The following is a 24,854-nucleotide window of genomic DNA, read 5'->3' as shown; positions in this document are numbered from 1 at the left end:
TATATGTCACTTTGTAGAAAAAATTTGTACCATAATATATGTCTTTTATATTTCCAATGAAACCTTTAATATTATTTTTTTATTATACCCTTAACTATTTATTATTATCTCTTTTTCAATTCTTCAATTTATTTTTTATATATCATTAATGAAGGACAATTTTGTAAATCAACTCATAATCTCTCTTTTTCATATAATATTAATTACCTTTTTTAATATGCGTAAAAGTGCCAAAATGACTTATATTGTGATACGGAGGGAGTAATAAGTTTTTCTGACCCAAACAAAAAAAAAAGTTTTTATAAATATTTTATGAAAATGTGTTAAGTCGATGCTTTTGAAAATTGAAATGTTGAACTTTTTGATTAAATAATTTCTTTAAATAAAATTCGATAACTTAGAAAAATTGAATGGAATCGGAATGGAATCAGAATGAAAATCGATAACTTAGAAAAACTGAATGAGAAATTTTCTTGAGATTTGAGTAAAATGAAAGTTAGTTTTACATTATTTCTGAAAGATGGTTATTTGAGTCCAAAGGTCAAAAATAAACTTTTTCGTCAATCAAAATACTTTTTTTTAATAAGTAAATGATGGAATTAGTAAGGAGTAAAAAATGTACTCAAATCCTTATAAAAAAAATCCTTAATTAAATGCTACAAAGACACATTAACCGATTATTACACCATTTAGAGAAAATAAAATTACATGGACGACACTAATCGTTAGTTGGTTCAATGGTAATTCGCGCTGAACTTGGTAGAGATAATCACGGTTCAATCCCTAACAACTACAATCGGGATGTGGCTCTAACCAGATTAAACTGGTGTTAAAAGTAAAATAAATAAAAAAATCAACCGTTACAAACTGCAATTTTAACCGTCGCAAAGTGCTTATTTTCTTGTAGTGGTTCTATAGGGACTTATATTTTTACTCATATAGTAGTATTAATATGTGCCTATTTTTATATAATTTCTACGATGACTTATATATTTCCACTCATATAATAATCATAATAATAATAATAATAATAATAATAATAATAATAATGATAATAATAATAATAATACATGTGTCTATTTTTTTTTATATTTTCAACGCGGACTTATATTTCTACTTAAATATTAATACGAATAGCTAATTTTTATAATTTTTATGCGGGCATATATTTATACTCATATATTAATATTGCGCATGCATATTTTCTTATAATTTCTGCGCGGACATATATTTCTACCGATATATAAATACTAAGTGTTTATTTTTCTATAATTTCTATGGGGACCTATATTTTACAGGAACCAATGTTTCTACTCATATATTAATACAGGTATATATATTTTTAAATTTTTACGGGAACTTATAGTTCTACTCATATCAATAAATACGGGACAAATATTTATCATTGTAATATAAAAACATACAGGATATATATCTATCAACGATGTCAAAAGTAACTGCAAGCGTACACCATGTAGTAGGAATCCATATTACTATACTCCCTTCGTTTCAAAATGATAGAAAAATAGTTTTCAAGTATATTATCACAAGTAATCTTACCTCATTCTAGAAAGATATAATGAACGTCAAACCTATAAATTATAGATTACAACACGTCAAATCTTCTTCATTGTATTTTAAAAATTTATAATGAGCTTTAATTAATCTTTTTTTTTACAATAAAGCCGATGATCGAATTCAGGACCTCTAGAATACTACTTAACCACTTCATCATTGGATCAAACTTATTGATTTCTACTTACAACATTGTAATTTGTGCGTACGCACTATTATTAAACTATTAATAATAAGAAACAAATTGCACAAGCTTAATTATTAATTTTAAAACAAACTAGAGGTGGGCATATCTCCCTTGATATGAACATTGTTTATCATATACATGAACCATAATTCAAACCCTAGTACACCTACTACTTATTCACCTTAGAAAAATAAACAAAAGTGTGTAAATTTTAACATAAGATTGAGACAAATCATTATTCAATATAACTTCATCTCATGTACTCCCTCCGTCCCAAAATATAAAGGAAAATTGGTCAACTAAAGTTGATGTATCTAGTCCAAATTTTTAACCAAATACATCAACTTTCTTTGACCAATTTTCCCTTATATTTTGGGACAGAGTAGTATAAAATAGTGTAATAATTTGCTCTCTCTCTTTATTCAAACATCACACAACTTTTTGTTATCATTACCCAATTACTACTAGCCGTAAAATATTCACTTCATAAGATCATTGGCAATAGGTAGTGCTTTACACATAGCCTTAAATGGGATCTTCTTTGGCATGGTAATTCCTTTGTCCTCCATCATATCAATTTTTTCCAAATTCTCTGTTTTCCATTCAAAGCATTGGATCAACAAGCCCACGGTAAGGCCCACCGTACGTTGGGCCAAATTTAATCCAGGACAAACCCTTCTTCCTAACCCAAATGCAATCAATTTGTTGATCTCCCCTTCTTTTTCAAATCTCTCGGGCTTAAAACTCAAAGCATCATCCCAAAGTGTTGGATCTCTATGAATGGCCCAAACATTAGTTAATATTATAGTATCTTTTGGAACATTGAACTCTCCAAGGGTAAAGTCCTCTGATGAATAATGTGGTAATAGTAATGGAGCTGGTGGATGCAATCTAAGTGTCTCGGAGAATATGTTTTGTAGATATGGAAGTTTTGATAAATCATGTTCATCTATTAATTTGTTTTTTCCAATTTGTGTGTCTAATTCTTCCTTTGCTTTGTTTAATACTTCTGGATGGTTTAATAATTCAGACATTATCCATTCTATTGTCACAGCTGACGTGTCTGTTCCAGCAAGAAGCATAGCCTACAATATATTTGATGAAACTATCAGAATTTAATTTAACAAAAAACACAAGCTTACATACTTGTGAATGATTCTTATGAAAATTATACATCTTATCTTTATTAATTGATGTTAAACTAAAAACTAGAAACATGAGAAGTAAAAGACACATATGATATAATAAGTAAATTACCTGAATAAGACCTTTGATTATGTGATTAGAATAATACTCAGGCTGGATTTCACCTAGCTTCAAAAGATTATCAATCATAGTATTTCCATCACTATTATGATTTCCACTGCGATGTTCCTCAATGAGTCCCTCCAAAAATGCATCAGCTCTTTTTGCAATCCTTTTGCATCTCTTTTCCAAATTATCAAGATCTAAAAATCTTAACAAAGGCAAAAAATCACCCTTATTATTAGCACCTAACAAAGACATTATCTCACTTATTATCTCCCTAAATTGTTTTGCTTCTTCAACATCTGTCACGTCTCCGTCATCTCCATAATACCTTTTCCCGGATATCATTCTCATCATAGAATTAAACGTCATCTCTGTTAGTCTCAGTCTCAGTTCCACCTTAGTGAAATCGTCGTCGTCACCTCCTCCAGAGGTGGAGGTGACGTCTTTGAGAAGCTTTTGTACAAGTCTGTTTGCTTCGTCAGTTCGAACTCCTAAAAAGGAGTTAAGACGATTGTTGGAGAGAACATCAAGAGTTGTTATACGACGTAGGTTACGCCAATGGTCTCCGTAAGAAGCTGAGCCTAAAGTGGTATAATCATAAAAGATATATTTTCCAGTTAGAAACTTTGGGCGGTTGGCTAAAATAATGTCGTTTTTGGTGAAGCATTCTTGAACTAAAGAAGGCGAAGAGACAACAACAACTAGACGTGAACCGAACCAAAGTGAAATTAAGTCGCCGTATTTTTGTGTTAAGGTTGTGATGGTACGGTGGAGAGGGTGTTTTAGAAGGTGGAGGTTGCCAATTATAGGGATTGTTGGTGGACCTGGTGGAAGGTTTTTAAGCCTTCTTGATTGAATTTGGAGTATAATTTTGATGGTTATGATGAAGGTTAGAGAGAGGAGTGAGTAATAGAATAAGGGTGACATTGTTTTAACACTATTATTTCTTCTTTTGTTTTTGTATTGAAGATTTCAAGAGTTGTATGTCAATATATATAAGCATTTAGGATTAGGATGAGTTTGAAACTTGGTTAGGTGACGTTTGTCCTTGAGTTCAAGTGGTTATGCTTTCTATTTTTTTATTACACAAATTCTAGTGGTTATGGTGTGCGTAGGAGTTTTGACGAGTCTTGCTAACTAACGTGCTTTTTCAGATACTCTCTCTATCTCAAAATATTTCATTAGGTCCTTTTTATAAATAATACTTTAAAAAAAACATTAATATTTTTTATAAGAAATTTTGATTAATTTTTAAATGTTTAATTTTATATGTGTCCTTATTAATTATGAGAGGGAATATTAAAAATAAATAAATTAGTTGAGTTAAGAGTAATTAAATAAAGGTATTCATAGAATAAATTTAAATTTATGAGAGTATTAAATGAAAATAACTGTGTACAATGTGTTTTCTTGATCTGTGCGATTTTTTCAAAGTGTTCCTTGTAAAAAGAACGAGAGGAAGTATAATAAAAAATGAATCAAATAAATATATTTGGTTCAATATTTGGACCAAATATATTCGCTTTTATTTATCAATTTTAGTTTATATTTTGAGACAGAAGGAGTATTAATTAAGGAATTAAAATGAGAAATAAAAAAATTAAAATTATATATTAAAAACACAAAAATTTAAATTTTTATTAGATTGACTACACTGTTTTTTCAAAAAATACTTTTTAAATTTAATCTTTTAACAAGTGCTATGGAGTATTACTATTTAGAATTTGACTTATATTATCACCTTGGTATCACGCTTCAACAGTTCAAGGATACAGCTGTCGGCTTACCTACCTTCTTGATTTTTATTTTTTTTACTACCTAACTTGTAGATGTTAATATTCTATAGAATATTAGAATGTTCCACTTGATTTTTTATTTTTTATTTTTTATTTTTGGTAGTTGAATGTTCCACTTGATTTTGGTTTTGACTTTAGTGTTCATGCTTTAATTATTTTTAACATTAGGTAGTTGTGTTTCTTGTTTAATTGCATACATGGAGTCTTTTTTTTTAACAAAAAGAGGAGAAGCAAAGAGCTACCTCCTCAAACCATAAAATATAGAAGAAGCAAAAAGAGATTACAAAAAAAAAGGAGGGGGACTAGGCCAAAACCTCCCTAAATATGCACCACCCTAAAGAAGGGTTTACCAAGTCTATTCGCCTCAAAACTATCTTTAATCACAAGAGGTACATCATTCCAAATAGTAAGCCTATCTAATGTGAGACCTATATTAGCTAAGCTATCAGCACAAAAATTTCCTTCTCTAAACACATGAGAGACAACGAAGTTCATCGACTGAGTGAGTAATAAACAATTAAGCCATCTGTTTCTTAAAGCCCAAGGGACTAGCGAAGAGGATTTAAAGGCCTTGACCACCAGAGTTGAATCAGTTTCAAGCCATAGATTGTTCCAATTTTTAAAAGCTGCAATTTCTATGGCTTGCATAGCACCACATAACTCAGCCGAAAAGGCAGAAGAAGCATTACCAGTGTTCACTGCAAAGCCACATAAGAAAGCAGCATCCGAATTTCTGAATAGACCTCCACAAGCAGAAGTTGCAGCATTAAAGGCTCCATCAGTATTGCATTTAACCCAATCAAAAAAGGGCGGTTGCCAAATTACCTCTTTAATAGAAGTAGGATTCGGGGGGTGAATGTTGACATTAAACCTCTTCAGAGTAGTAAAATCTCTCAATGCAGTAGAGGATAGCTTGTTAGTTAAGTTACCGGCCATAGAAATATTAGAAGATATCCAAGAAACATAAGATTTCCAGTTTGGCATTTCATTGTTGAACCTAGCATTATTTCTTGCAGTCCAGATAGCATACAAAAGATGAATTAAAGCCGCTTTGATCACAATCTTGCATTGAGGAGACCAATTCTTCTCAGCCAAAAGCCAAATGTCTGTCATAGATTGAAAATGCAGAGTGACCTCTAAGACAGTTGCCAACCAACACCAAATTTGGAAAGCAAAAGAACATTGGAAAAAAAGATGAAACATAGTCTCAGAGTGATTATTACATAAAGAGCACATTGAGGGTAAGTTGCAACCTCTCTCACTTAACTTGTCATCTGTAGGGACTTTATCTAGCATAACCCTCCAAGCTAGAAGGGATCTAGATGGAGGAATATCCTTGCTCCAAATGCTCTTAGCCCAATTAATAATAGGAAAATGATGCCTTTTAAAATCATAAGCCATTTTTAGAGTAAGCAGTCCATTGGCTGAGTCTTTCCAGACAAGAGAATCTGCAATGGGTTCAACTGGAAGAGTAACTTGTTGAACAAGGTTCTTAACCTGAGGAAATAAAGTATCAATGTAATGAGGAATATGCCAGGTTTGGTTTTGAATAAAATCACTGACTTTACTGGGAAGCCAAATCAAGACATCTGGGTGAACATGTAAATAAATTTGTTTTCTTCAAATCATACATGGAGTCTTTTGTTTTCTTCAAATTATGCTTAATTTTTTATTTTTTTTTGTAAAGTATAAACACTGAAATGTAAATTTATCAAAAGAAAAACAAATTGACATGTAAATAAATTTAAAATAAATTTTAGAAAATAAAAATTAATTTAATAATAATATATATATTAAATATTAATTTAATATGTATTTCATTATGGATTTATTTCTTTATAAAGTATAAAAAAAGTAATGTAAATAAATTTAAAATAAAATTTCACCAAATAAAAATTAACTTAAGTTTTCCACCTTTATCAAATTTGAAATTATCTATATTTCACACGGTTCATTAACTTTTAGCTTAAACGCAGTTTTACTCCCTCTATTTTTTTTGAATTGGAATTTTATCCCCTCCAATAATATTTGATTCATATTTATTGATAACACTTTAGCTAGACTAATCTTATATCATAAGCACCAATGTTAATATAAAATAGCTTCATACATGTTCATAAAATGTCAATTTCAATAAGACTTTCATAATAATTTATGAAAGAAAAAAAACTTCCAATTTATATATAAACGCCTATGATAAACATGTATTCAATTCTTAATCTCATTCGAGAAGTTTAAGACATATTTATCATACAAGTAGTCGGGGGTTACATCATAAATAAATCACATTGAGTACTTAATATCAACATAAGTTTTGATGAGTCAAATATTATAAGCGAGAAAAATTCAAAGAATTACAAAATAGAAGAGTTAAAATTCCGAATTTTAAAATATAGGACAAAATTCCGAGTCGAATCAATATAGGTCAAACTACATTTAAGCCTTAACTTTTCCGCCTTAATCTCCAAATCAACCGTATAATTCTCGATAAAAATATTTTGGCATTATATTTTAATGATTGAGGGTGAGTTGACAATAAAATGATAATAGAGGGAAATTATGCATATTTAATTTGGTAAGTGCAAGATGTCGCGTTTATGACTTTGTCTTATTTTTATAATTTTTTGCAATATTTAATTTTTCTTTTTTTTGAATAGCTTTTCAATATTTAATTTAATATTAATCTTTTTTTTAAAAATGTTTTTGGGTCACAGAAGCCGTAGGCCTACTGTAATTGGGTCTTTCAAAATATATGCTTCTTTGACACTACCAAAAATATTATAGTTAAAACACAATTTTGTTTTCTCTTGATAGTGAAGTTGATGAAATATTTTTAGCAACTGGTGGATAAATATCCAACGACTTTGGTTTTATACAAAAAGTATTATATATATAACACAATAATTTGGGGCAAAGTCTTTTATAATTGAGAGGTCATGCTTGCTTTCATTTCTTGTGAGAGGTAATTCAATAAAAAAATACATAGTGGATATTATTAAGTAGAACACTTGTATTACAAAAAGTCTATTGAATCAGTCTTTTATAGTATTGAGTTGTTATTTAAGTAGAACATTTGCATTAATTAGATATTGTAACACAAAAAGTGGATATTATTAAGAACACTAGTAACATTAACAACTTCTTCCCCACATGAAATAGTTAATTAAATTTTCATCAGCAAATCGTGTAGAATAATTAATTTAAATTTTTGGATTTGCAACAACTTATGCCCATGTAAAATAGTTAATTTAAATCTTTCATCAACAATAACTTCTTCCCCGTGTATTTCTGTGATGGTTTTGTTGTTCTGTTTTGCGGTGGTTCTCTTATGGCTACCTCTTGGCCGATTTGCTTTGCCTTGTCTCGGATCATCCGTTCGCAGATCTGGTTTCCGGCTTGCTTGTTTCGTCGTCGGTGTATTCGGTGTTGCTCTTGTGCTCGCCGACATGCTGATCGTGGTGGTGTTCTGGTGGTTTCCATCAGGGACGGACCTAAGTGTGACCTTGTGTGGGCTTGAGCCCCCACTATGATTTGGGGAGAATTTTTTTATACTATATACACTAAAAATACACAACACATAGAAATAATTTCACTAATAGATTAAGTTGCCCACACATAGAAAATAATTATTTTGGTCCTCAAATGTGTTATTTTAGTCATTTTGGTTCTCGAATATTTTTTAGGTAGTCAATTTAGTTCCTAAATATGTTTTTCGTTAATCAATTTAACTCATAAAATTACTAACAAAAGATGTACTAGAGATGTGTTTGCAATTTCAGTACATTTAGGACCATAATGACAACATTTTACATATTCCCTATAAAAAAACAACTCCCACCGCAAATCCATTAATCTCGTGATTGTTTAGTTATTTATATAGAGGGACATTTTATCTACATTGATGAGAAAATCAATATATTAAAACTCGTAGGATATTTATTTTTATTAAAAATGAATTGTTATACATGCTTAATGCTATAAATTTATATAAATATGTTGCCTCCACAACTTAAAGTTTCTGCGTCCGTCCCTGGTTTCCATGGTTTTGGAAGTTGCTGATGTATTGTGATGAGGTGTGGTGGTGGGTTGTTGCTGTTACAGTGGTGAGTTGTTGAGCTGTTGTCATGGAGGCGTTCGATCTGGTGCAGTGTGGTGGTATTTGGAGCAGGTTGCGACTAGCGGCTTTCTTCCGTTGCTCTCGGTTCGACGGCGTTCTTTTGTTGATCGCCGGCGTTTTGGTGATCCAACTTTTGTTGGCGGTTTTGAAGGTTGTAGCTTATTTCAGTTTGTTTTGGTCTCCATGTCGCCTAGATGCTTGCGACGGATCTGGGAGTGAGGTGGTTGTGACGGTTCTAAGTTGGGATGGTGGTGGCTGCGTCAGATCAGTGAAGGGGTGGTGTAGCGACCAGAAGGAGCTATTTTTTGGCCTGAAGGAGCTATTTTTTAGATTCTGATGGGCCGATCATTTTTGATTCGAGATCGGGAGTTAGTATCGATCTAGTGGCAACTTTTGGGGCTGTGTTAGTGTCTTCTGGTAGCCTGAAATCTGAGGGGTGCCTTCTGATTTTGGGATTAGGAGGTGGACCTCTTTTAGGTGGTGTTTGTTTTGGTGTCTATTTCCGGCGTTTAACATATATACGACGCCTTGTTATGTTGTTACTTTTATACAGGTCTCTGTTCGTCTTGTGCAGAGACTGATTAATAATATATTTGCTATTAAAAAAAAGGGGGTGGTGTGGCGACGCCTGCGACGATTCTGAGTTAGAGGTGTTGCGAGGGTGTGGTGATGAGGTGTTGAAGTAGAGGTGTTGGTTGTAACACCCTTAATTTACCCCTTTATTTTATTTTCAAAAAGAATTAACTTCATTTATTTAATAAGGATGTCACACTTACTCCAATTAACTAATTCCTCAAATGATTAAAAATCATGCAGCGGAAAATACAAAAATAATATAAGTTTCAAAGTCCGAATTGAAAATACTGAATCAAGTGACATAGTTCAATTTTTATAAAAATTTAACAACATAATTAAATAAAAGTTTCTCCCAACAACATCCTAACAGAGCGACTCCAAATAAATAGCAAAGCAACAGCTATCCGAAAACACCATCTATGATTCGTCTCCTACCTAAAAATCTACGGTTGCACACCGTAGGGCCAAGCCAGAAGCGGGAATGTAAAGGTGATCAAAATACATCAAGAAAGTAACTGAATTAAAACAACGAAATAACTAACAATATCATAAACAACAAGACCACCTAAGCGGATGGCCACACACATTAATCAGTCAACCACAATCATCAATCATTAATTAAATAAAGAGAAATAACAACAACATTTAAATAAAGAAATATAATTAAAATGCATGCAATGCGCCTAGACTCGCTACATGCATGTGGTACCAATAGCGACGTCATTTCTAGTTTTATATCATAGAGGATCAACGTCATTATTTTCAATTTCATTAAGCAACATCATTTTCAACGTCATTAAGCAACATCATTTTCAACGTCAATTATACAACTTCATTAGGCAATGTCATTGGACACATGAATGAATGCATGTCATGTTATAATAAACAACGTCAATAGGCAACATCATTTAACAACTTCGATAGACAACTTCATCATCATTATAACAACATCAATAAACAACGTCCATAAGAAACTACAATAATAACAATTACAACATCATAATTTCGGCACAACTCCAACATCATTAAAATAGATAATTCAACATCGTTATTCGATTTAGAAAGGATATATGGTATTAGTTTTAATATTCGGTCATCGAAACGAACGTTTTAAATACGACAAAGGTTCATACGGGTTCTTGGTAAAAACTCCATTGAAGTTGTTTGAAAGCTTCGATATTTGATATTCTTTTGACTGAAAAACATTCCAAAAAAATCCGTCCTAATTATCCTAGGACCTTACAACATCATAACAACACCTCTTTTTAATCTATTAGAGTTAAAAAAATCCGTTTTATTTATTTTTATTTCAAAAAGAAAAACTCCAAACTACTCATTGATGAATTCTGAAATTCATCTATCCTCAATGACAATCACGAATTTAGTTTAACAACATCACACCAATTCAGCCACTTAATAATAAGGCACAAGAATTCTGATTTAATCAAACAAACAACACACAACAACATCAACAACACGTAAAACAACATAGGAAAAAGGAAGTATTAGACCAACAACTTAAAACACAACAAGTATGCCTATTGAATTCAGAGTTTCAAGAGTATAAAACTCCCTTACATGGATTGCAGTGAACTCCCTAAATTGAGGTTAAGTTTTTCCTTCTTTTGCTTCTCTTCACTCTCCCATGAGCTATTTCTCTTTTCTCTCACCCACTAGCACTATATTTTTTATGTTTGTTTTCTTTTGTTTGTATGAGTATATCAACTCTTCTTAACTTCACCACCCTTTAAACCATTTAATTACAAGGGACAATAGCATTATTATTTTTAAAATGATTTAATGAGAATTAAAATTGTGTTTCTTCTTCTTTATTCCTTTCTCTACCATTTTCCTATCTACACCCCCTCTATGTTCTCAACACCTCTATATATAACTTTCTACTTCTTTTTCTTCTTTTAATTTTTATTTAGCAACATCATTATTTTTATTTATCAATTATTTAATTATTCGCCACAAAATAATTAAATAAACATCGTCAATCAACACTACATAAACATCGTCAATCAACACCACAACAAGAAAATCAACACCACAACAACTAAATAATTAAATAAAATGAATCCTAATTTTTGGGGCGTTACATTGGTGTTGGTGCCGCCGGTGGGAGGTTGATGTTGTGTGTGACTGGTTTTTCTCGATACGGGATTCTCTGACCGCTTACAAATCTGTTGAGATTTGCAGGGCTCGTTTTTTAGTCTCTGAGGGTTTCTAAATATGCTGAGATTTGCAGGTTTCTTTGTATCTGGTCGACATGTTTCGCATCGGTGTTGACTGTTTTGGAGCGGATTGCGAGTTGGTGACTTAGTTGCCTAGGTTTCATTCTGCCGTTGCCTCATTAATTGTTGGCTCACAAAGCTGCTTTTTGTATTCTGATGTGCCGATCACTTTTGATTCGAGATCGGGAGTTAGAGTCTTAGGGCATCTTTTTGGGTCGGGTTGATGGTCCTATTTGGTGGTCTGGTGTTTCTGGTGTGTGCTTTAGGTGGTCTGGTGACCGTGGAGTGTGTATTAGGTGGTGTCCGTCTTTTAACTTTTCATTGGTGTTCCGCTTATATACGGCGACTTTGTTTTGTAATTCCGTTTATCCCGGCCTCTGTTCGTCTTGTGCAGAGACCGGTTATTATTAATAATATTTTGTCGTTTAAAAAAAAAAAAATTCCCCGTGTATAGTTGTAGGTATTAACAATTTTTTTTTTTTGAATCAAGGTATTAAAATTTTTAAACACCAACATATGTCACAATGTGTGTAATGTTACTAGTGTCACAATAAATATGTCCAAAAAAACTTTTTTTCCAATACCAAACGAATGAGATTCAACCTTCAGGCAAATTAAAACCAGAAAAACCATAGAATTCAATATAATAAAAATAAAAGTCAGATTCACGGTGGTTTACACATAGCCCCTTAATAAAATCTTCTCTGCCATGGTAATTCTTTTATCTTCCATCATATCAAGGTTTTCCCCGCTCTCTCTTTTCCAATTAAAGCATTAGATGAACATGTCCACAATAAAGTCCAGTGTCCATTGGGACAATTTGAATATTTTACAAGCTAGGTTGTTTTTGTTATTGTTGCAACTATTCTCCCTTTCTCTCTCTTTTCCACTTTCCCTATCCACCCCCTGTTTCTCTCACTCTGTCTCTGTTGTTGTAGTTATTGTTGCAATTGTTCTCCCTCTATCTAAATCTCTCCATGTCCCTCTCTCTCTCTCTCTCTCTCTCTCTCTCTCTCTCTCTCTCTCTCTCTCTCTCTCTCTCTCTCTCTCTCTCTCTCTCTCTCTCTCTCTCTCTCTCTCTCTCTCTCCCCGTCGTTGTTACAATTGTTCTCTCTCTCTCTCTCTCTCTCTCTTTCGTTTCTCTTTAACTATATCCCTCTCCCTCTCTTTTCCCCTCTCTCTCTATCCAACTCTTTCTCTAACTATCTCCCCCTCTCTCTACTTCTCCCTCTCTCTCTCACTCTCTCCCCCCTCTGCCCCTCTTTCTTTTTATGCAAATTAAGTTTCAGTCAATTAGCCCTCTGATTTTGCAAATTTTAGTCAATTATCCATTGTGACGTGCATCTTGATCACATTTGTGGTGTCACGTTGGCAAGTGTCACGTATGCAGTTAACTATCACACCATCACAACAGAGTAAACGGAGTAGGGGGTATTTGATAGTCGTTTTACAAATTCAAGTGTGTATTTGACAATTTTCAAATTTTGTGGGACTATTTGACGATTTCTAAAATTTCAAAGGGATATTTAGCATTTCACTCATTTTTTTAGAGCTTATTTGGATTCTGATAGAGTATACTTCTTGTACATCTTATTATTCTGAACTAACTCTTGTACTTTCTCTGCGTTTTTATGTATTATATATATTTGCCATTATAAAAAAAATTGTGTTCCATCACATCGCATACATGAAGTCTTTTGTTTTCTTTTACATATTATTATGTTTAAATAATTTTTATTCGAATTTCAGAAAATAAAAATTAATTTAATAATAATATATATTTCATTATGAATTTATTTTATATTTTTATAATTATTTCATTATGCATTTCATTTTTTATAAAGTATAAAAAATGAAATGTAGATAAATTTTAAATAAAATTTCACCAAATAAAAATTAACTTAAAAATAATATATAATATATAAAAGTTTTTTCTGAAGAAGATTAATAAGTTTTTCACCTTTATCAAATTTGAGATTACCTTTATCACTCAGTTCATTAAGTTTTCAACCTTAATTATACCAACCTTATAATTCTTGATAGAAATATTGTGGGGTTATATTTTAATGGTTGAGGGAGAGTTGTTAATAAAATGATAATAGAGGGAAATTATGCATGATGTTGCGTTTATGACTTTGTCTTATTTTTAAAATGTTTTGCAATATTTAATTTAATACTCATCAATATTTAATTTTTATGTTTTTGGGTCACAGACGCCATAGGCCTATTGCGTCTATCATATTATAAGAAGGAACACAAATATGGTGCAACAACTATTTTAATTTCTTTAATATTGATATCATTAGTTGATAGGTGGGAAACTGTTCTAAAGGTCTGTTAGCGTAGCAAGAAGCGCTTACACACACTAAACTGTAAGATCATACACACTCACACTGCAATGGCTCAAGGCACACTTATGAACACAATACAGTTTCACTGATTTTTGCAGTTATGGGCAAGAAAGGATAGAATGAATGGAGAATGAGTTTTCAACGAGAGAAGAATGATCGAGGAAGAAGAAAGAAAAGTTTTATTCATCCACTTATGGGCCACACAAACACAATTACACAAGGAGGGTACATTTATATTCCTTTCTTATGATACAAGTAACTAACACTTAGTAACTACCCTTAACTAACTTTCAACTTCCTAACAAACTTTAGTTAGTTAGAACTAACTAACTAACAAACTATTGGGACTAAACAATATGAATTATCACATTACACTCAACACTCCACCTTAATTCATGTTGTCCACGGTCTCAATTCTCATTTCACTTCTTAATTTTTCAAACACTTGAACTGTCACTGTCTTTGTCAACAAGTCTGCAACTTGTTCTTCACTCCTGCAATGTATCAGAGCTAGATTACCATTATTTACTTGCTCTCTCAAGTAATGTAACCTTAATTCTATATGTTTGCTCCTGTCATGAGCAATATGGTTCTTTGCAAGGTTGATAGCAGACACATTATCAATCTTCAAAGTAACTGTTCACCCTTGTCATGACTTATCTCTTTAATCAAATTCTTCAGCCAAATACCTTGACAAGTACTGAGTGATGATGCAATATACTTATCTTTACAGGAGGATAGGGCTACTACAAGTTCCTTATTTGAACACCATGAGATTGGTGCTCCACCATAGAAAAACATATAACCAGCCTATCATTTTGCACCCTTTCTTTCTATCACTTGCAGGGAACATTATACCATAGTTTATGGTACTTTTCACATACCTCAGTATTCTCTTGACTACAATTAGATGTGAACTCTTAGGCCTTTCCATGAACCTGCTAACTATACCAACACTATAAGCCAAGTCAGGCCTTGTGTTGCACAAATATCTCAGAGAACCAATCAATTTTCTATAGAATGTAGGGTCTACATCCTCTTCTTCTGTACACTTTATCAATTGTAATCTTGGTTCTGCAGGTGACAGTGCAATATTGAATTTGTTCATCTCAAATCTCTTTAAAATTTCTGATGCATATCTAGTTTGATGCATTAAGATTCCTTGCTCATTTCTCAGAAACTCAATGCCCAGAAAATATGTCATATGTCCTAAATCTGTCATTTCAAAATCCTTCGTTAACTCACTTTTGAATTCACTAATGTATGATTTCATTGCTTCCTGTGATAAGCAAATCCTCTACGTACAGACAGATCACTATTATTCCCTTTGCAGCATCTTTCTTGACATACATTCCATGTTCAGTGATGCATTTTACAAACCCAATTTCATTGAGAAACTTGTCAATTCTTTTGTTCCAGGCTCTTAGGGCTTGCTTCAAGCCATACAATGCCTTTTTGAGCTTGTACACTTTAGACTCTTGTCCTTTCACTTCATAACCAGGTGGCTGTGCAACATATACTTCCTCATCTATAGGTCCATTCAAAAATGCTGATTTCACATCCATTTGATACATTGGCCAGTTATTAAGATTAGCAATGTAATTTACTAATCTTATTGTTTCCATTCTAGTCACAGGTGCAAATACCTCATCATAATCAATTCCTTCCTTTTGAAGAAATCCTTTTGCTACCAATCTTGCTTTGAGTTTACTTTCAACTTGTAAACTCATTTCACATCTATTGCTTTCTTTCTCTGTGGAAGATCAACTAGCTCCCAAGTTTGATTGTTTTCAATTGAATCCCGCTCTTCTTTCATAGCACACCTCCACTTTTCACTCTGTAGTGCACTATTCACATCAATTGGTTCTGATTATGCCATGAATGCTATATGAACATAAACACCCTAATTGTTCACTTGATTGTCTGAATTCAATTCACACTCTTGTAGTCTTGCTGGTAAAACTCTTGTTCTTGTTGATCTTATTAAGTCAATCACTGGTTGATTCTCTTGTTCTTCATTTATTTCTTCAATCATCACACTAACTGAATTTTTCTTTTCATTAGTGTTCCTGTCCCATTCCTTTAGCTCATCAATCACTACATCTCTACTGATCACTACATTCTTATTAACAGGATCATAGAGTTTGTAACCTCCAGTTGAATGATAACCAACTAATATCATCATTGTTGACTTATCATCAATCTTCTTTCTCAATTGATCTTGTGTGTGTTTGTAAGCTACTGACCAACACTCTTCTGGTGTAATACCCTTCAATCTCTTTGTAGGGCATCTGTTTAGTGTATAAGTAGCTGTAGATATTGCTTCGCCCCACAGCTCCTTAGGTAGATGCTTCCCCATCAACATACACCTAACCATATTCATTATGATTCTATTTTTTCTTTCAACAGTCCCATTTTGCTGAGGAATATATGGTGGGACTATGTCATGCACAATACCTTCACTATCGCAAAACTTAGCAAATTCATGTGACATATACTCTCCACCCCCATCTGTCCTTAAGGTTTTGAGTTTCTGTCCACTTTGTCTTTCAACTGTAGCTTTAAATTTCTTAAAACTTTCAAACACATCATTTTTCTTTGCTTATTAAGTAAGTCCATAATTTTTTGTTAAAATCATCTATGAAACTTACAAAGTACCTGTTACCTCCATTGAGTCAACTTGCATTGGTCCACATACATCTGAATACACCATTTCAAGCACACATACAATTTTACTTATTCCATTTTTACTGAAGCTCCCTCTATGTTGTTTTGACTTCACACACTTTTCACAAACCTCTTCTAGAACTTGCAGCTTTGGTAAACCAGTCACCAAGTTTTGATTTTGCAATAAGTTGAGGTCCTTAAAATTCAAGTGCCCTATTCTATAGTTCCATCTCCACTTTTCTCTACTTGATGCAGTCATCAAACACTTGTGATTCAGAATGTCAAGCCCAATTTTGAATGTCCTATTCTTAGACATTGGTGTTTTCAAAACCAAGCTACCTTTAGTGTTGTACACTTTCAGTAACTTGTTCTCCATCACTATCTTGTAATCTTTCTCCAGTAGTTGCCCTATACTGAGTAGATTACATGTCATACTTGGTATATACAATACACCAAAAATCACAGAACACTCACCATCCTTTCTTTTGATGGATACATCTCTGATACCTTGCACTGCAAGACTTCTATTGTCTGCAAACTTCACATTGTTGTTCTGTGTAGCTTTAAGGCTTGTGAACCAATCTTTTATTCCTGTCATATGTGTTGAACACCTAATATCAAGATTCCATTTCTCTTGGCAGTCACTATCATCTCTTGTAGTCACAAGAAGCATCACTAAACCTTCACCATCATCATTTCTGGCCATTTTTGCTTCAGCATCACTTGATTCATCTTTGGACCTACATTCATCTGCAAAATGTCCATATTTTTGACAATTATAGCATTGAATGTTTTTCTTATCAAATTTCTTAGCACCACCTATTTCACCTCTTCCACCTCTGTGATTACCGTAGTAACTACCTCTTCCACCATTAGCCTGTTGCTTTTGATTTCCATTATTGCTAGTGTCTTGATTATCTTTACCATTTGTATTATGGTAACCCTCTTCCCTTGTAACCTTGCCACTTGCCCTTTCCTTTCTTATCTTTATTGCTCTGCTGTGCTTGTAAAGCAATCTCACCTTTGGATTTGTCAGAGTTTCTCTGATTCATCCTTTGTTCATGTGCTTCCAAAGATCCTTGTAGCTCTTCAACTTTCATGCTATCAAGATCTTTATATTCCTCTATAGCTGCTACCACATAGTCAAATCTTGGAGATAATGATCTCAAGATTTTTTCTACTCTCATTGAACTAGTCACAGTTTCACCACATGCTTTCATTTCATTAACTATTTTTGCAACTCTAGTAAAGAAATCACTTACAGTTTCTTTATCCTCCATTTGTATCTGTGCAAATTGTCTTCTTAGGATTTGCAATTTCACCTTCTTTACCTTATGATCACCAGCATATGCTGCAGCTAAGATATCCCAGGCCTCTTTTGCAGTTTCACAGTCACCAACATTTTCAAATATGTCTGGGCTCACACTTTGATGAATAATGAACAATGATTTGAAATATTTCTTCTTCAACTCTTTGTGTTGAGTTCTTTGAGTTTATGTTGCAGCCTTTGTGAGTGGTTCTACACAATTAGTCACTTGATCAATCATATCTTGATAACTGAACAGAACCTTCATCTTCTTACTCCAACTATTATAATTCTTGCCTTCCAAGATTGGCAAATTTGCAAGAAATTGACCATTGTTGTATGTTGCCATGGTTGCAGTGATAACCAGACTCTTGATGCCAGATGTTGGCACAACAAGAAGCACTTACACACACTAAACTGCAAGATCACACACACTGCAATGGCTCAAGGCACGCTTATGAGCACAATACAGTTTCACTGCTTTTTGCAGTTATGGGCAAGATAGGATAGAATGAATGGAGAGTGAGTTTTCAATGAGAAAAAAATGATTGGGGAAGATGGAAGAAAAGTTTTATTCATCCACTTATGGGCCACACAAAAACAATTACACAAGAAGGATACATTTATACTCCTTTCTTATGATACAAGTAACTAACACTTCGTAACTACCCTTAACTAACTTTCAACTTCCTAACAAACTTTAGTTAGTTGGCACTAACTAACTAACAAACAATTGAGACTAAACAATATGAATTATCACATTACACTCAACAAGGTCGACTTCAAAATATATTGGTTCTTTTTTTTTTTGACGAAAACATATATTGGTTCTTTAACACTACAAAAATTATAGTTAAAATTACGATTTTGTTTTTTGTTGATAGTGAAGTTGTTGAAATAATTTTACTCATTAAGAGAAAAGAAAATTGTTCTTTTGCCTAATGTAGCTCATTTTGGTTGCTAACAAGAACAAAATTGTAAATCGATTCTCTCTCAAAGAATTTGCAATATACTAAAATAAGGCTTAATCGATAGTTTGGCCCCTTAAATAATTTTTTGGTTTCATATTGATTCCTTAATGATTAAATGTTGCTCTTTGGTTCTTAAAAGATATATCTGTTTGTCATAATGGTCCATTCTGTTAATTTTTTTTTGCAAAAAAACATTAATTTTGAGATCAATATATGAAGCCTATTAAACTAGATAAGCGATCAATATGAAACTAAAGTTAACGTTTTTTTTTTAAAAAAATTAACTGAAGGGACCAATGTGACAAACAGATATATTTTTAAAATAATCAAAGAGGAAACATTTAATCATTAAGAAATCAATATAAAACCAAAAAATTCTTAAGGGATTAAACTATTCCCTCCGTTTCAAATTACTTGACTTTTTAGAAAAAAAACAAGAAATTAAGAAAGTGTATTTTTGCATCTTATTTTCCTATTATACCCTTATTTTAATTCACCAATTTTTTTTTTTGCACACACTTTCTCTTTCCAATAAATTTAATATGTTATGTATTAATTTTTTCTAAAACAAATTATACAAAGAAGTTTAGTAAAAAAAATAAATAAATACAATAAAAAGATTTAAAATAAGGAGGGTATAATAGACAAAATATAATATAAATTATCAAAAAAACAAGTAATTTAAAAAAACAAAATTTTCTAAAAAGTCGAGTAATTTAAAACGGAGGGAGTACTAATTAAACCATAAAATAATCACAAGTACTATTTCTAGCAGTGAAGAGTGAATGGTGAAGGTGGAAGGTTTGTAGATTGTTATAGAACAACAATACCGTGCACGGATGAAAGTGCGTTAACGGAGAAGATGAAAATAATAGGGTGCACCGTAAGTAACTGAATGACTAATTTAATATCAACCGTCCATGTTTGATCTAAATGTTTATTATTGTTTCTATCATTCACATATATAAAAGTCATTTTAACTATATATTTTATCTCATTTTAACTGATCCAAAGGTAGACTTCAAAATATATTACGTACTTCTTTGACAATACTACAAAAATTATAGTTAAAAATACATTTTTGTTTTCTCTTGATAGTGAAGTTGTTGAAATTATAGCACATAATTGTAGGATTTTTTTTTTATATCATGATATTTTTATGAAGTTTAGTGATGACTAACCTCCGTCGGGAAATTTTTGAGCATACAAGGTGGATGATCTCCTCTCCCAACCAAATTTTCTTTATACGCATGAGTCATGAATTGAATCTCTGACCAAATGCTTAAGGAGACCAAAACTCTTATCACTTGGACCAATTCATTGTTGGTAATTGAAATGGATTTTAATGTAATTCTATTGACTAATTTTAATGGATTTTCAATGTAATTGTCAATTTATTTTTGGCTTAAATCCAGTTTTGCCCCCCTATTTTGATTAAATCGGAATTTTACCCCCCCTGTTTTAAAACGTGGACTTTTACCCCCCTGTTTTATAATTTTTTGGATTCCCCCCCCCCCCCCCCTAAAATTCTGCTTTCGAATTTAGTGGTGTTTGATTCTGTGGAAAGCTAACTCGATTATGGTCATTTCAGTGTCCGTTTGGTGAATTATTGATCCAAATTGAGTTGTGTACGAAGCTTTGAAGTTGTGACTCGAAAGCAGATTTTGTGCAGAATTTTGGGGGACATACCTTCACTAAAACTGTAATTAATCTCTCTTTATAACTCCAAATTTAGTGGTGTTTGATTCTATGAAAAGCTAACTCGATTATGGTCATTTCAGTGTCCGTTTGGTGAATTATTGATCCAAATTGAGTTGTGTACGAAGCTTTGAAGTTGTGACTCGAAAGCAGATTTTGTACAGAATTTTGGGGGACATACCTTCACTAAAACGGTAATTAATCTCTCTTTGTATCTCCAAATTTAGTGGGGTTTGATTCTGTGGAAAGATAACTCGATTACGGTCATTTCGATATCCGTTTGGTGAATTATTGATCCAAATTGAGTTGTGTGCGACGCTTTGAAGTTGTGACTCGAAAGCAGAATTTTAGGGGAGGGGCAAAATCCAAAAAATTATAAAACAGCGGGGTAAAAGTCCGCGTTTTAAAACAGGGGGGTAAAATTCCAATTTAATCAAAACAGGGGGGCAAAACTGCATTTAAGCCTTTATTTTTTCATATTATTTATATATAAGTTTCAACTTAATTAATACCAACAAATTAAGAACACGACTTAAATAAGCCTAGTTTATTTAAGTTAAAAGTTCAAGAAAGAAAATTTGTTTGTATTACTGTTACAAAATTTATTGTAAATTGTTGAAAAAGATGTAAATAAATTAGGGTATGTTGGTAAAGAAATAATTAATGTGATTGAAAATTCAAAAAGGATCTTATAAAAATGGATAACACAATTTTTTTAAAAAAATCTTATATTTACGGGGATGAAGGTAGTATTAATTATTGAGGTGTTACAAAAGATAGGTGGTAATTATAGGGTGTCAATATATTTGGCCTTTTTATTTAACGTGGAATATCTGTCGGGAAAACTCTCCCTCATCTATCTATCTATCTATCTATTTATCTAAATCCTAATTAGTTCTCCTACCATTAATCATAACCTTAATTGTATCAATCAATCATAGCTTTTAGTTAATTTTTTTTTTGTGGATAAATCAAGAGTTAGATAGTAAGTGGAATGTTTTAATTCATACCATAAATGCAATAAATCATTATAATGGATTACTAAAATGCTTGCCTCACTCAATGCAAAAAAATAATGTTTGCCTAACTACTTACATTTGAAATTGTTATGAAAGGTGAAACCAAGGTTGTCAGAACCGGACCGGTCATCGAACCGGCGAGCTCACCGGTTCAAGGTTCAATTGGTCGGACCGGGTTCAATCGGGGTCGAACTGTTTTTAATTAAATATATATTTTAATTAATATATAAATAAAAATATATGAATAATTGCTCAATATTTCATAATTTCACACATTAAAAAGATAAAATATCACAAGTCAAAATAAAATAAAATTTATAATTCAAACCAAATGAAAAATAGATGAAAAACAAAAATCTTTCCTATTCCTACGACGTCGTTGATTTGTTTCATATTTTTTTTTAAAAAAAAAAAAGTTAAAACGACGTCGTTTTGCCCTATTTTTTATAAAAGAAATAAAAAATCTGCAAAACCGCTTGAACCGTCCGGCCGGTTCACCGGTTCGACCCGGTTCGACCCCGGTTCAAGCGGTTTTTTGCCGGTCGGTTTCCTATCCGTTTTTTGCTCAAAACCGAACTGTTTTTATGATCGGTTCACGGTCCGACCGGTCCGACCGGCCGGTCCGGTCCGGTTTTGATAACCTTGGGTGAAACAATCACCTCTTTTAATATTTTTTTTAGTGTCAAGTCTTTTCATTGACATTCCCACTATAATAAAAAACGGTTTTGTCAATTTATATATATATATATATATATATATATATATATATATATATATATATATATATATATATATATATATATATATAGGGGTTTTCTAACTTAGACCCTAGTTAGGTCTAAGTTAGCAAGGTGCACCTTTTGAGTTGGACCAAAATACCCATTCTTTTAATTTTTGAAAGAATAGAGCAACAGGGGCATTTCTGTAATTTGATATAAAAAAAAAAAATAACAACACGCGCCCCACCTTCTTAAACAATTAATAGACGTGGATCCAGTGTCGCGCGCGTACGGAAGGACCATGGTTACAGACCGTTGATTTCCATCAGACAGCCAAGATGTGATCTCATTAAGACTGTCTGATCAATCAGACAGCCCAGATCATCCTGATCTATCTGATCATCTTGTCTGCGCCACACTAGATTATATGCTGGAGAGAGAAAATTTTGCTTTTGAAAAAGGCAGCCACGTGTCAGCATATGAATGGGTCTGCGTGATTTTTTTCATTTTATACTTTAAACTCGATTATTTCGTCGTAAATTAATTTTTTATTTTTTATTTTTTATACCAAAATTCATAATTTTTTTTTCTCTACAAATAGAGACTTGGTTCGTTTGATTTGGACACCGAAAAAAAAACGCAATTTTTCACTACTTTAAACTCGATTATTTCGTCGTAAATTAATTTTTTATTTTTTATTTTTTATACCAAAATTCATAATTTTTTTTTTCCTACAAATAGAGACTTGGTTCGTTTGATTTGGACACCGAAATCCTTCTGAAACCATTTATATGGTAGAATGGTTTCAGAGAGTTGTAATCTGAAACCATTTTGCTGGTAAAATGGTTTCAGAAGCAAATAACTAATAATCAACTTACTGAAACCATTTTACCAGCAAAATGGTTTCAGATTACAACTCTCTGAAACCATTCTACCAGATAAATGGTTTCAGAAGCAAACACAATTAATAAATTACTCACTGAAACCATTTTGCTGGTAGAATGGTTTCAGTAAGTTGATTATTAGTTATTTGCTTCTGAAACCATTTAGCTTGTAGAATGGTTTCAGAGAGTTGTAATCTGAAACCATTTTGCTGGTAAAATGGTTTCAGAAGCAAATAACTAATAATCAACTTACTGAAACCATTTTACCAGCAAAATGGTTTCAGATTACAACTCTCTGAAACCATTCTACCAGATAAATGGTTTCAGAAGCAAACACAATTAATAAATTACTCACTGAAACCATTTTGCTGGTAGAATGGTTTCAGTAAGTTGATTATTAGTTATTTGCTTCTGAAACCATTTAGCTTGTAGAATGGTTGCACATAGTTGTATTCTGAAACCATTTTACTGGTAGAATGGTTTCAGTGAGTAATTTATTAATTGTGTTTGCTTCTGAAACCATTTATCTGGTAGAATGGTTTCAGAGAGTTGTAATCTGAAACCATTTTGCTGGTAAAATGGTTTCAGTAAGTTGATTATTAGTTATTTGCTTCTGAAACCATTTAGCTTGTAGAATGGTTTCAGAGATTTGTACTCCGAAACCATTTTTCTGGTACAATGGTTTCAGTGAGTTGATGTAAGGTAGTGAAAAATGAGATTAAGGTAGTGAAAAATTGGGTTTTTTTTTTCTGTGTCCAAATCAAACGAACCAAGTCTCTATTTGTAGAGAAAAAAAAATTATGAATTTTGGTATAAAAAATAAAAAATAAAAAATTAATTTACGACGAAATAATCGAGTTTAAAGTAGTGAAAAATTGCGTTTTTTTTTCGGTGTCCAAATCAAACAAACCAAGTCTCTATTTGTAGAGAAAAAAAAATTATGAATTTTGGTATAAAAATTAAAAAATAAAAAATTAATTTACGACGAAATAATCGAGTTTAAAGTATTAAATGGAAAAAAATTAACGCAGCCAATCATTGTGTGACACGTGGCCTGCCTTTTCAAAAAGCTTTCTCTCTCCGCGTCATCCTGTCCACCACGCGCACCTGTCGGCGCGTGTCATGCACGCGCGTGATTTTTGTCAAATGAGAAGCTGCCACGTGTCCTGGGGGGGGAAAAAGAAGTGGGGGCGCGTGTACTGTTGCATAAAATTACAGAAATGCCCCTGTTGCTCTATTCTTCCAAAAAATTAAAAAATGGGTATTTTTGTCCAACTCAAAAGGTGCACCTTGCTAATTTAGACCCAACTGGGTCTAAGTTAGCAGCCCCCATATATATATATATATATATATATATATATATATATATATATATATATATATATATATATATGGGCATGTGAAATTTCTATTTGGAAGGGTTATTAGTGTTGTAGAAGAATGATATGTTTCTGAAATTTAGTGATTTTATTGTATCTTTTTTTTTTCCTTCATATTCAA

The 24,854-nt window shown here is 32.3% G+C and overlaps 1 protein-coding gene across 2 annotated transcripts; it reads right to left on the bottom strand.

Moving 5' to 3' along the window:
• Positions 1-1,805: 1,805 nt before the first annotated feature.
• LOC123884908 (isoflavone 3'-hydroxylase) lies at positions 1,806-4,108 on the bottom strand. 2 transcript variants are annotated; one of them, XM_045934135.1, is made up of 4 exons: positions 3,020-3,990; positions 2,172-2,847; positions 2,104-2,110; positions 1,806-2,020 (listed from the first exon to the last, which is right to left on the bottom strand). In XM_045934135.1, the coding sequence occupies exons 1-2, from the start codon at positions 3,938-3,940 to the stop codon at positions 2,242-2,244; spliced, it is 1,527 nt and encodes a 508-aa protein (XP_045790091.1). In that variant the 5' UTR covers positions 3,941-3,990; the 3' UTR covers positions 1,806-2,020; positions 2,104-2,110; positions 2,172-2,241. The 2 variants fall into 2 exon arrangements, with proteins under 2 accessions (XP_045790091.1, XP_045790090.1); XM_045934134.1 differs by lacking the exon at positions 2,104-2,110 and having other exon boundaries at positions 1,806-2,024; positions 2,151-2,847; positions 3,020-4,108.
• Positions 4,109-24,854: the final 20,746 nt, after the last annotated feature.

This window comes from Trifolium pratense, linkage group LG5, assembly GCF_020283565.1.
Source record: "Trifolium pratense cultivar HEN17-A07 linkage group LG5, ARS_RC_1.1, whole genome shotgun sequence".
NCBI classification, from domain to species: domain Eukaryota; kingdom Viridiplantae; phylum Streptophyta; class Magnoliopsida; order Fabales; family Fabaceae; genus Trifolium; species Trifolium pratense.
Note: the sequence above shows the minus strand (reverse complement) of the source record. Positions and strands in the feature narration are given on the sequence as shown.

What these genes read in the sequence shown, in the direction of transcription:
- LOC123884908 (XM_045934134.1), bottom strand. Translation starts at nt 3,940, where the DNA reads ATGTCACCCTTATTCTATTACTCACTCCTCTCTCTAACCTTCATCATA. An exon ending in TAATCAAAGGTCTTATTCAG is followed by an intron (nt 2,848 to 3,019) that starts GTAATTTACTTA and finishes AATATATTGTAG; the next exon opens with GCTATGCTTCTTGCTGGAAC.